Source organism: Telopea speciosissima, chromosome 1 (genome assembly GCF_018873765.1).
Source record: "Telopea speciosissima isolate NSW1024214 ecotype Mountain lineage chromosome 1, Tspe_v1, whole genome shotgun sequence".
NCBI classification, from domain to species: Eukaryota; Viridiplantae; Streptophyta; class Magnoliopsida; order Proteales; family Proteaceae; genus Telopea; species Telopea speciosissima.
This window is the reverse complement of record NC_057916.1, coordinates 67,582,958-67,597,229: the sequence shown is the minus strand read 5'-3', so window position 1 is coordinate 67,597,229 and position 14,272 is coordinate 67,582,958. Positions and strand designations below refer to the sequence as shown.

The 14,272-nt window shown below is 37.4% G+C and overlaps 1 protein-coding gene across 1 annotated transcript; it reads right to left on the bottom strand.

Moving 5' to 3' along the window:
* Positions 1-760: 760 nt before the first annotated feature.
* LOC122667562 (palmitoyl-protein thioesterase 1-like) lies at positions 761-13,540 on the bottom strand. Its single transcript, XM_043863892.1, has 11 exons — positions 13,377-13,540; positions 12,742-12,793; positions 12,643-12,663; positions 12,495-12,548; positions 9,401-9,451; positions 7,687-7,749; positions 3,908-3,973; positions 3,696-3,734; positions 3,010-3,132; positions 2,790-2,882; positions 761-1,245 (listed from the first exon to the last, which is right to left on the bottom strand). The coding sequence occupies exons 1-11, from the start codon at positions 13,523-13,525 to the stop codon at positions 991-993; spliced, it is 966 nt and encodes a 321-aa protein (XP_043719827.1). The 5' UTR covers positions 13,526-13,540; the 3' UTR covers positions 761-990.
* Positions 13,541-14,272: the final 732 nt, after the last annotated feature.

Here is a 14,272-nt window from a genome sequence, read left to right as displayed (position 1 = left end):
GGTGGTCGGTTCAATGCCAATTCCCAAGGTCTGGCAACAACCAGCTAAGAACCTTAGCAGCTGTGCTAGTGCCACCTTCTTGCTGAGATGGTATTGCTAAAACTAGCAAAGTGAGCTACATGGGACACCTAACTCGCCTTGAAAAAGAAGCAAAGGTGGAGAGAAAATCATTGGTGGTTGCAAGCTGAACCAACCAAACACAATCAAGGCTGCATAGACTAAACCCTTCTCTCTCCACAGAAATACCCATGTAATCAAATCTGAAAGCTACCTGTGCCTCCTAAGTTTCTGATCTTCCTATGGAAATTTATCAATTACACATAATTCCTACGAGGTTCAGGTTGTTGGCATAAAATAATGACAGGAATAGAAACAGGGGTATCAAAACCGAGGTCCTGTCCTTTCATCGATAACAAACATGTATTGCTATCTACAAGATAGGATTTGACCACCAAAACTTTCAATTTACAAGAAAATCACCTTGTGGCTCTTAAAAATGCATGTGACAAAAGTACAATTTTCTCAACAATGTTTATAACTGATGGTAGCTTTTATGAGAAAACAAGGCAGAATGATGTGCTTTACTTATCAAATCTTTTGCAGCATGGATCACCGCATGAGTTGAATTATTGCAGCATTACATTTCATCAAATAGAATCAACTTCGTGATGTGGCCACAGTTTCCAACTGTTTGGAGGTGGTGAACTTTTGCTTTGTTAAATGATGGATAAAGTCTTGTCAATCATTATTGGATACCATATAATATCTTGTAAACATGCTAATAGAGTCGGTGACTGATCCATGATGCAAATATTTCCTTAACAGTCCATGATCTGTGATCATATTCCCCAATTTAATCTTGCAATTCCAACAATATAGATTTCAACCTAAGAATCCAGCATAATAACTGTACAGTGGAGACAAACCCATAAATTTGATGTTCGTTTCCCATTCATTGGTAAACAAAGGTGATATGCAATGTACTCTGGATCAACCCTGAAGCAATGGCATATCCCAAGTTTGTCCAACCCTTTCTCTAATGAAACTCCAGATTGAGGACCACTGATATAATGACAATTCTACAGTCATCCCTTTTCTTGATGTCAACTCTAAATATGGCAGAATATATGTTTTCATGTCACTTAGGGAGATTTGAAGGTGATTTCCTGGTACACTAAAGTATTTAACCTTTCCAGCATCATCCAGTGTTTTCAGACCAATCCAGTCTTCAACATAGAGGGCTGTCTGCATGGGCAATAGGGTCAAATCACAAAATGCAACATGAAAACAAAAATCAACGATAACTGAATGTGAGATGAGCAGTGGTGTCTTACTAATAACTCAGAGGAAAATAGAACTGTGCTCAAGCATGAACCAAATGATTTGCTACATGCACCAATTGTGGGATGGTCATAAATTATGATTCCGGTATTTTCTTCCCTTTCTTTTTTTGTTTTGTACCCAGTGCACGAGGCTCCCGCCACTGCAGGGTCTGGGGAGGGTCATAATGTACGCAGCCTCACCCATGCTTTCGCAGAGGCTGTTTCCAGGCTCAAACCCGTAACCACTTGGTCACAACGGAGCAACCTTGCCGTTGCACCAAGGCCCGCCCTCTCAACTCAACTAAACCTTATCCCATCTAAATGGGGTTGGCCACATTGATCCTGTTTTGCCATTCAACTCTATTCAGGGCCATACCTGTTTTATAATCTTCACATATCCTGGAAAAGGGAAGGCTATTATCATCCTATAATAACTGTGCAGTCTAATAATGATTAATGACCGATGCCTCTGGAAAAATTCAACTGGGATCAGGTGATGAGAAAGGAGGTTATGAACGATATAATTTTACACTTTTTTATAAAACATGAAATCAATGTTTTCCTTATCCTGGAATACCCCGGAAGCAATCAACATTTAAATAGCTATTACCCAAAATAGTAAAAGGTCTGTAAGCTACTTGCTTTGACAATTTGTGTGCAGTCAAACTCATGGGCCACCTTCCAATAAACCCTCTGGAAAATCAAAACCATGTAAGTTGAGGTGGCCCTAAATGCCCTTACAATTGCATTTTGTACTAAAGACCACAAGTACAAAAGCTTCTCCTGTATTGGCTTGTCGAGTGATATAGTTCCCAACTGCCTCGAGGTTTTTAGTGCCACTGATTTGCCAATGAAATCAGTTACAACCGCTTATCCCAAAAGCTCAAGCTATTAAGTAAATGCCACAACAATATCAATACACAACACCCCCAGCACGTGCAGGCCCACACACAAATACACGGCTCTGCATGTGACACCATCATGTGGCACCAAGGGGGCACAATAACACATATCACAAACCCCTCACACTTACCAGGGGTCGAACACCCGACCTCCTGACTCTGATACCATGTTACAACTGCTTATCTCAAAAGCTCGAGCTATTAAGTAAGGGCCACAAAAATGTGCATCAACACACAACAAAGTCTAAGCAGGTGAACAACATGTAGCCTATTCTATTGGTAGGTTAGCTTGGATAATTATGTGGATGGAAGACCACAGAGCAGAATGGATATTCTTATGGCTACAATTTTATTCCATTGTTAAGAACAAAACTTCAGCTCTGCTTTGAAAACATAGAAATCTCCCTAGATATGGCAAACTCCCAAGTTCAGCCAAAAGATTTAAAAAAAAAAAAAGCGAACTAAAAGAAAATAGGCTGGTCAGATGTTGGCAAGGCAACTCAACCCTCAGATTATAAACTGGCAAACGCCAGCCGAGCATTAAAGTCTGAAGCAGAGAGCCTACCTGTTGTGGAGGTAAAACTGGGCTGAATGCCCCATCTGGATAGTATCCGAACCAGGAAGTTTCACGAGGTATTAAGACCATGTCATGCTCAAACTGATGAAGTATACAAAAAAAAGTCAGAAAGCTGAAAATACTCACATATGTTTCTGTAGCAAAGATACATCAGTTAAACCTAAGTGAAATGATTGCCAGTAGCAAGGTAAAAGCACTTTGAGCTCACCATGATAAGCACCAAATTCTGCAAGCTACTGAATCGCTCCTTGTAAGTGGCATTCCTCTTATTAGGGAGTTCATTGTTGAGCTTAGGAAGAAACTTACATCCTTTTAAATAGTCAGGAATATCCTACAAAGGGAAAATCTTATTCTCATGCTTCACTCTTACATAAAGAACAAAGTAATTCATATGTTCAACAAATAGTTTGTGATGAGCAAAATAAATTCTTGAAGAGCAAGAAATACATGTAAGCACTCCATGCAATCATAACAGGTGAACCTTTGTCCCTGTAAATTACTAACATGTATTTAACAATGTAAAATTTGTGGACTTAATATTTAGATGATAAAAACGGAGCTGCATATAGCAATATATCATTACCCAGTATGAGAGGATTGATTAACATCAAACAACACCATATCTAATTCATAAAATGGTAAGAACAATGTTCAAACGTGTACCCCATCAGGCATCAGCCCCCCACTGGGTAATATGCTCTAGATGGATTATGCTTCCCTCTGTACTTTTTATAAAATTTTGTTTCTTTAAAACAAATGAAGAAACTGAATGATTGATTCTAAACCCTTTGAAATAAATAAATAGCTAGAGAGCAGCTTACAGAAAACAATTATGATGTCAGAGATAAGTGAACTAAACATCTCTTTCACATGGTAAAAAGGGCCTTTACTCACTGTTGGAATTTTAAGATAATTACTGGGAGCCACGTGATCCTGCAATTCCATTAAGCAACGTTAGATAGAAATATCAATCTCACAGATAACTTTATAGGAAGAGAACTGGAGAGTTTCAATAAGGAAACAATTTGTCAAACTGGAAAGAATTCAAATACGACAGCAAACTCAAATGCTAAAAATAAGGTAGCAAGTTTAACAAAGATAATCACCTGGACATAGTCTGAGTATACCTCTGACTTGATTAAGTTGTCAAAGATAATGCAGAGTAAACCAGACTGCAAAAGTAGAAAGGATCTTTAACAACCTCAATAGACTTCATATTAGTTCAAAAGATGCTCTAAATTAAAATAAGCTTATTTGTTAACGAGGCTATGGGCTAAACCTCTAGACAGCATATCATTTAGTTGTCTTTTCATATTCCAAGGCAGCATTAAGTGCCTTCCATTATCAGTCTTGTTTGTAGTTCATATGTCTTGGGAACAACTTTCTAGGTCTTGGGGATAGTTTCTATGTCTAGGAATATGGGGAATTCCAAAAGGGTTTTTGGAATTCTAAGGGTCTCTTTAATGTTATTTTCTTGTATTCAAGGTTTTCACCTCTATATACTACAAGTCTTGGCTACTCTAAAGGCAGCCATTGAATTTTACAACATACTATTTGAGTATTTTACATGTGTGACTCAAGTGGGCTTAGGTGAGACTCCTACAGCGGGCCTAGGTGGGACTCCTATGGCTGGTAGACTGGTGGGACTCCAGCTCTACAACTTAGTTATCTATTTCATACCTACCCCTATTCTCTTCTAGATTGGATCTTGGCTTGCTTACCCATTCGGGTTTGCATCAATTGGTATTTAAGCTATGCCTGGTCAAGAGAATACTCCTCAACCAACCGGAGAAGATTTTGTTACCATTAAACAGATTCTTGACTCCATACAAGCTTTTCTGCTCAAATGCTAGCATTGGAACAACCGAACAACGGCAATTCCAACAGCAGATGGACAACGTGCGAACAACAGTAAACCATTTGGAGACTCCGTTGGCTAACTTGGAGCAAATTTGTGGCACAACACTGAGTGTGATGCCACTATCTTCTGTACAGCCGCAACAAGACACCGCTAGTCCTCATGTACGGACTGAAGACTCAACCGAAGAAGTCCGTATTAAAGAAAATCCGGATGATGTCGAGAACGATGAAACCATTGTTGAAAAAATTCAGCCATGTTAGTGAACCCGAAGTCGAACAAGCCAGCCCCAATCTTGCTCCAATCAGCATTGAGGACCCTATTATTGGTCTTCCTCTTGAAGTGTCTGATCCTACCAGTCAAATTTGAGTTTATAGTTTTTTTTAGACATTACCTGTCATTGACATCCTACAACTTAAAGAGGCTGAACCCGATAGTGACAACCTAATCCCACCGAAAGTTTGTGACACTTATGGAAGTACAACATGGGACGAGTTGGTTTTTCTTTGTAGCAAATGCAACCAGGGAACAGAATACATTTACTGTATGCACCAGAATTTTGTCAGTACTCCACAGGCAGATTGGATGTGTGAAAGATTCAAGCCCAGGCTGACTGAGAACCACATGCTAGTCCTTCCTGAGCTTAATCTTCTAAGAAGGCGAGAGTTGATGCAGGGCCATTGGCAGCCCCTGCCAAGCCCAGCCCAGACCCAGTCAAGCACCCCATGAGGTACCCAGGCCCAGGCCTTTTCAGCCCCCTGGCTAAGCCTGCGGCCCAGCCCAACCAACCAAGACCAGACCTAGCATGGTCTGGCCAAGCCTAGCCTGCGTGCAGTTTTTGTAAGGGCCAATGTGTGGCCCAGTTTTTTATCCAGTCTCTTATTTATTTATTTATTTTATATCTTTTGTCTTTCAAATATCTAGGTAGTTAGTTGTCTTTTCATATTCCAAGGCAGCATTAAGTGCCTTCCATTATCAGTCTTGTTTGCAGTTCCTATGTCTTGGGAACAGTTTTCTAGGTCTTGGGGATAGTTTCTATGTCTAGAAATTGTTCTCTACGTATGGGGAATTCCAAAAGGGTTTTGGAATTCTAAGGGTCTCTTTAATGTTATTTTGTTGTATTCAATTTTTTCTCCTCTATATAATGCAAGTCTTGGCTACTATAAAGGCAGCCATCGAATTTTACAGCATACTATCTGAGTATTTTATTTGTGTGACTCAAGTGGGCTTAGGTGAGACTACTACAGCAGGCCTAGGTGGGACTTCTACGGCTGGTAGACTGGTGGGACTCCATCTCTACAACTTAGTTATTTATTTCATACCTACTACCCCTATTCTCTTCCAGATTCGATCTTGCTTGCTTACCCATTCGGGTTTGCATCAAAATGATGGGGTGAAAATGAAGAGGGAAAGAGGAAGCAAGAAAGATGGAACTGATAAATTAGCATTTTTTACTGGCATTGTCATTGCAAGCATAGGTGAAGGTGGTGGATTCAATCCCAGCTAAAACCAGTCAAGGACCTTACCAGCTGTGCTGGTGGCACCTTCTTGCTCAAATATATTCTAAAACTAGTGAAGTGAGCTACCTGGGGCACCTAACTCGCCTTGAGACAGAAGCAAAGGTGGAGAGAGAATCATAGGTGGTTGCTAGCTGGACCAACCAAACACAATGAAGGCTGCTTAGACTGACCCCTCTCCGTTCACAGAAATAACCATGGAACAAAATCTGGAAGCTACCTCTCTAAATTAAAAAATACTTAAGTTCCATGGATATCAAATCATAGATTTAACAACAGACGCAAATGGGTTACATATGAAGCAGATATACTAGCATCTGAATTCAAATACCATTAGTACATATGCTATCGGATTTCAATCTGCTATCTGACCATCCGTAATTTAATTTGAGTACCCAAATTTGAATAAACTAATATCCAATTAACTGTTCGTAATTTAAAAAAGAAAAAAGTTCAAAAAGTTACTAAAATAATAAAGTAAAAAATATTTTAAAAAAAATCTAACAAAAAATAAGTAAATAAAGAATATATTATACTATCAAATGTAACTATTAAATTATTATATGGCAAAAGTTCATTAGGACGGGCTGTCCTAATGAGCTTATTAGGGTGGCCACCAATTTTAATCACATGGTGGGATGATGTGGCAATTTTGATAGGTCTAGGTTGGATTGGCCACACATCAAATTTCAAGATCTCATTCTTTTAAGATAGTAGCGAAGTGCAAAACTGCAAATATCAATATGCAAATTTACATCCAACATTTCCGAATATAAAAAACTCGATTTTATTCTGATATCATAATCTAATTATCCAGATAAATATTCGATAAAAAGACATTAATTCAGATTGGATTTGGATGTGAGGCTATCCATTACAGCCCTAATTTCATTCATAAAATCTGCTACATATAGATCTACAATGAACCTCACAGTGTTAAAAGACACCAAATAAAATTTCTATCACAAGACATGAACCGCTGTCGACCCACAAATGAAGACACCCAATAAAATTTATATCCCAGGACGCCAATAAAATTTATATCCCAGGACGTGACCCGCTGTCGACCCACAAATGGAAAACCGAAGGTAATCCTTCATAGCCTGGACTGAATCCTAAAGTGGATCAATCCTCAGCTCTTCTCCTGGTATAGAAAAACTGCTTTCCTGATAAGGTGATTACTTGTCAAATAGAGAGTGACTCAGTGCACGAGGCTTCTGCTACTGCAGGGTCTGGGAGGGGCAAATGTATGCAGCCTTACTCCCTACTTCGCAGGAGAGGCTGTTTCCAACGATTACTTGTCAAATAGCAAGTAGATTTCTTTATTATATATTAAGAAGACGGTTTATGTTTTAGTTCTCCATCTCTGCTGTGATTGATTACAACCTAACTAACATATTCAAGTTTTGGTTCTCTACTTGTTCTCTCTCGATCTCTGTCTCTCTCAAAATTGACGAAGGGTTATTTAAGTGTACAGTCACAATGATTAAAAGGACAATAGAACACTTACTCCACAAAGTGGTACAGAAGCAGTTCCAGCATGAGGACCACCTAGTGAGACAAAATTCTTAACCTGTTTCAAAGACAAAAAAGGGGAAAGGAACCACCAGCAATATTAATTTGAACTCCAAAAGAAAAGACATGGAAGAATATAATTGAAAGATGAACAGTATTTAAAAGGATTTCTGAAAGGGAAGCTACAATCACTCATAAGTAACAGATTTGAATAAAGTCAACATATCCTTAAAGATTTCCGAAATAGGAAATCTTGATCTACATTGATCCCTCCAAAGGTATTGAATTTCAGAAGTAAAAGAAGTCATAAATAGATGTGGTTTTGGGGCTCAATGTGACATAAAAAACGGACAAGTATGATAATATCCGACTTGGTGATACATGCCATCTTAGTTCTTTCCAATTGATATGAGAAATATCAATTACAAATAGTTGGGACAAAAGACAATTGATAGCAAATTGTCACTCCAAGATCAACTCTACCAGTGATTGATAAGCTTCAGCAAAAATTTGCACTCTTCATTTCATGGTGTAACAGTAAGGTCAAACCTATTATCCCTCCCAATGAATCTATAGTCAGCATCGATGGATATCTATCTATAGATTCCTGACTTAAGCATACAAAGACAAAAGCTGTTCCATCACTAACAAAAGGCATGCCTTGTGAAATTATAGAGATGGTTGGGCTTTGAGCACTTGAAGTTTTGGGTTGATGGTCGTATCTTTTTTTGTTGTTGCTGTATCACTAGCTTGTACTCAATTTCTACCTAAGTGGTAATTATCCAAAAAAGAAAAAAAAAAAAAAAAAAGCATCATTTCAGCTAGTGTAAGAGAAAGACATATCAAGAAAATTGATAGAGCTATCATCAAGGAAGAAATTTGAACAGATCATGTGGGAGGTCATTTATTTTTTAATGGACAGAGTCTTTTTAAAACCATTGATGTCAATTTCATAAACTATGGCCTATTTGAGATCCATTCATTAGGAACATACCATTGTCATAATTTAACATACCTTGCAAATCCACTATTTGAATTTTAAAAAAACCTTCCTTCAGAGTAAGTGTTCTTAGGTACTTAAATGTAGTTCTGTCTTAAAAAAGAGAATCATTACTTGGCAGGTCATATCCTCAGAAAGCACAGCAAAGGCACTAATGGAAAACCCTAAGGAAAAAAATGTAAGTGCCAGAGTGGTTAGGTAATCAGAGTAGAGATATTATGGACGATGAGTTTTACCATACTAGGGAGTGTTTGCTAACTGACACCAGAAATGTTCTCCTAATAAAACAGATTTTTTTAATTTAAGTATGCTTAGTTCCTCTGCTGGGATAAAGTTCTATGTTGTAATCGTTTTTCTCATTCAATAATTTAGGGAACCACCAATACTTCCATCGAAGAAACACGGCATCAATTGAATGCCCTGCAAGTCCTTAGTCACTTTGTACATGATCTCTAACAGATCCTTTTAACACATTTAGAAAGCAAATCCTCTGACCTCATTTACTCCTTAATACCACAACCTGCTCCAAATTAACACCTTAAGTTGGCAATGCAATTTTCCATCAAGAACAGCCTCTATTTCAGTTCAGTGAAGAAATTATGTATGAAAAAGTTAGTTTCAAGACTTAAAAAGAATGCCTCAGAAATTTTCCTTATAAAATAACTTGACAATGGAGAAGATAATACAGTAAATTAGTAAAACTTATTACAGGAGGCCCTCCTTCACAAAACTCAATAATCCCTCGACCAATTAAGTTGCCCTGCAAACAGAAGAACAGTATAAGTTGTCATATACAACTGGAAAGAAATTTTGACATAAGAATGGGAAAACTAACAAGACAGAAACGTGGAAACTTTGGAATAGCATTCTGTCACAAAAGGTTAGCACAAGCTGGAGAAACTGATGAGATGGAAACACAGACACTTTAGAATATCATTCCATCACAAAAGGTCAACACAAGCTGGAAGAAACTTCTTTTTTGCAAAATAGATTAGAACTTCACTTGTAAGGAGAAAATTCCACGGGATAGAAGATCCGGCTTTGTCCAAAGCCTGCTTCCTCAAATTGTTAAGGGGGTTATCTACTGTGTATCATTCCATTTAACTTTCACCATATTTTTTTGCAGACGATTGAACACATGAATGAAAATCCATCCTTGGGGCAGGCTGTAGAAATCAAGTAAATTACAAGATTCGCAAGGTTTAAAGTATTGGTATCGGGTATTGACATCGGAAAGATGATTTTAAGAGATGTATCGTATCATATGGGGGAGAGGCAAGAAACGTTAAAGATACGCATGGAAATGCTTAGAATACATGTGAAATACAACTGTGAAGCATAAAACACTACAAGTAATATGAAAACTATATCATGTATAAAGAGGACAACAAAATACAAAGACAAGTGCATTCAATTGATTATGTATAAAGGATGAGGTTTCTTACATATACAAAAAAAAAATTGTCATTTTCAGTTTGTGGAAGATTTTAGGATTTGGATGCACATATCATTGCGCGGAAAAAAATTTTGTTAGATGCAATCATTCAGGTTGTTTTTAACTAATCTAGTGATCCATTGCAAAAAACAACAGTAAAAATCAATATTTGAGCAAAATATTCAAAGTTTTGATAGAAAACCGTTCTTGCAAAAATCTGGTTTTGATCCTTGTTTGTAGGTTGTTTAATCACCAAATGATGATGAAATCAAAACTACTAGAGTTGATTAGGATTGCTTACATGAGCTCTCGTTAAGTGTTTTGCAGTCATGGATCATGTTATATGGTTTATAAGGATGTATCGATAACTATTGACCATATTGGGTCATATATCGACCCGATACACTCAATAATTTTTTTAGGTATTGTATCGGTGCTGTATTTTGTCGGTACCTTAAAGATACGATACGAATCAGTTAGTATCGGTGGATACATTAGGATAATTAAAATCTTGACCAGGGTTATCAACCGATTGGGCCTAGTCAGTTACTCAGTTTCGGTCGGGCCTAATTGGTCCCCATCAATTTAAGGCCCTGCACGGTTACCGACTGGTTAGGTAATCGGGCCTTGGAGGCCAGGGCATGGACATGCTTCTATTTGGTCGGTCGGTTACCGGTTCATAACCAGAACCATGGTAATTGGGCTTTAAATGGGCTAATTGCCTAATTGGGCTATAAACGGCCCATAAATGATCAGTTAACGGTTGGCCATTCGTCGGGCTACAACCAAACACCGTTACCAACCAGTCCATAACCAGGCTAGGCCCAGCAACAGCCTGTTTAATTGGTTGGTCCGGTGTCGGGCTTTAACCGATAGGCCCATTTGGGCCTACTGGTGTGGACCAGCATTTGACAGCCCTAGTCTGTACTTTGTAGAAATACCTAAACATGCATTCTGCAAAACTCATAATATTCACTCTAAATTCTTCTTTTCAGGGATGTATCATATATTCAAATAAAAGACAAGTCAAAGTTAAAACAAGGTTGCAAACCCAGAAGAAGAATGAAAAGATCAAAAAGATGGAAAAAGCTACACCAACAGATAGCAAAATCAGATGCACTAGGTGTCTGTGATTACACATTTACAGTTCCTTTGACCAAAGCATCAGTTAGGTCATAGGCCTTTTTGATTGATGTCTAGAAAAGATATTTTATTGGTTCTGCCCCTTCCTCACTTGTTTATAGGGTTTTTTGTTTTTCCTCCCCTTCATTTTTCTGTTAATACAGTTTGGTTTTCCAGGACTATACTACAAAGCACCACTCTTTCTCTCTTCCACCAATCTCCCCTTTCCCCATTTCCTGCCATGTCAACCATGTGCTGTGTGTTGATCTCTGCCCCATGCACCCTAATCCACTTCTCTTCTATGAAGTGGACCAAGTTAGGGTTAGGATTGGGGTTAGGTTTGGCATCTCTTCATCGAATGCAGCTATTATTTCTTCTTTGCAACTGAAATTCATTTTTGTTATTAAAAAGCACCAACAGTTATTTTCCAAATACTTCAAGATCCCCAGCAATATTCTCTCTGTGTTTCATCATAGTTCGAGTTCCTTCACAATAAACTTTGTGCCCAGGAAGATCTGTAAATGTGTAGACAACATCCCTAGTGGCAAAATTTTCTTTCTATAGCATTTTTGCATTACCTTCTGATTTGAGAATTTGAAAATAGCAATGTTTCATGATTAAATCCATTTGGGTATTGCTACCAGATATTTCTTCTTAAGCTCCCATTTTTCTCCTTTTCTTTTTAACAGATCAAAAACCAGGACAACAGGATTAAATAAAAGCAAAAGCACTGCTTTAGTCAGTGCAGATGCATCAAATAAGTAAATAATTTCAAGTTTAATTGAAAGTTAAAGGATCATGGTAAAATTCTGAGGCGGATAAATTACAAATGCAGGGACAGCAGCTAGTTGGCCAAAGCAATAATTATAAACAACCAAGCAAAGAATATACTCTTTCTTTTACTTCTTATGAATATGCAAGTATGCAACAATTATACTCTATACGGTTGCATTACACAAAATATCTAGGGCTAAAAGATAGCAAATTTGGTTGCATATTCCAATACAACCTCCTCAGTTTTTCTTTCCACGGTAATTATGCATTAATTGATGCAACCACTAGCTCCATCAGTGGTTTCCAGCTCATATTATTTCTATCATCAAGGGATGAGAAAAGTTATATACATGGGACCAGTTAATGCACTTAAGCATGTAAACAATGAGGAATAATTTGATAAATCCAAGTAGAATTGAAATGGAATATGATGCATTACAAATAATTACATATTAGAAATGATCTAATCAACCTGGGATAGTCCAACAATGTTGTAACCGTCACTGAGTTCCTCTATTTTCTTCACCTGTAAATCCAATAATGGACTTCTAAGAAGAAAGTGTCAAACATCAAACACCAGAAGAAGCAATATAAGCATGTTACCCAAACAGCTTGACCACCTTATCACAAGCAACTTCAGTCTGCAAACATGTGGCACAGTGACTGTTAGAATCAGACGACAGGTAAAATACTATAAATTTTAAGCGATCACATTTCACCTGTTTCTGAAGCGGCACAACCCATGAGTCCCATGCTCCATCTCCGATCTCTCTACAAGGGAGAAAATAAAAATAAGAGTGGATTTCCTGATAAGTAACAAGTAACATCAGTGGACCACTTATCCAAATGCAAATGAAAACCAGAAAGTATCAACATGTTTTCCCCATGCATGGGCATAGTCAAAATACATAAAGATAAAAGGAGGGGATCCCATCTCTTTGACTCCATCAGTAAATTCTTCCAGTATAATATTTTTTGGGAAGGGGCGGAGAAGTAACTTCATAAAATCTATCTACACATCTAAATAAAAAGACCTTCACAAGTATCCTGGATTTATAAAGTAAGAAAAAATATATTTAATGTGTTTTATATGAAAAATGCCGGAAAAAAAAATGTGCTTGGAGTTCATAATTCTTTTTCTCTTTTGAAGAGGCTTAGCTCAGCTCCCATGCCTAGAAATGGTTCATCTGACATCCAAAGATCGAGAAGTGAAAACATAGCAAAGAAGAAAAGAAGAAAAAAAATCACTTTTTGAGTCTATATCAGAAATATCTTTACAAATTTTTAGTACATAACATTATTATGAAAGAGTCAGAACATAAAGCAACCTTATATAAAATAAGATATAACATACATGCAATATCCCTTAGAACCAGACCAGTTACTTAGAAGCTCAGTGAATTTTGAAACTCCCTGATTGGAGCATTGATCACCGATACCTGACACGAAATAGTAAAAATTAGAATATTTAGTATCACTTAAAGCCCTATATGAAATTAGCATCACAATTCATGCCTTTTCCCCAATTTTAGCACTATAAAGTTACAATGTCCTGTGGATCCATAACAAGTAACAAGCTAGCAAATGATTGAAAACAAAGCAATGGGAAGATAAGGAGGATTGTGCATAATGTCAGCAGTAAACAGAGTGAAAAATAAATATATAAACAATCTGGTGTCAAAAATTCTGCTGCTGGAAATTATAATCTATTTCAAAAATGTAATTTTTTCCAGATAATTTTGCTAATGCAAGCCACAGCACAGATACATTCTGCTGCTGGAAATTATAATCTATTTTAAAAATGTAATTTTTTCCAGATAACTTTGCTAATGCAAGCCACAGCACAGATACATATCAGAAACATAACTGGCTCTGGCTCTCTTTCTCTCTCTCAGAAAATAAAGAGATTCAATTCATCGCACAGATACATATCAGAAACATAACTGGCTCTGGCTTTCTTTCACTCTCTCAGAAAATAAAGAGATTCAATTCATCATTCTTATTCTTTTCTGCAAAGCAAGTAATCATTTATAAGTGACTCCAATATTACATAGAAATAAGCACGAAAACGGGTATTGGGGGTGTGGGGGGGGGGGGGGGAGGAAGGACACTCTGGAAGAAAATGAAGAGACTTTGCAAATTAGGTTTTAGTTATTGATCTCCTCATCACAACTTTTATATTGTTTTAAGTAGGTAGAGCAGTAAAGCACCATTTAGAGCAAAGCTATATCAAATTTTATATATGTGCAA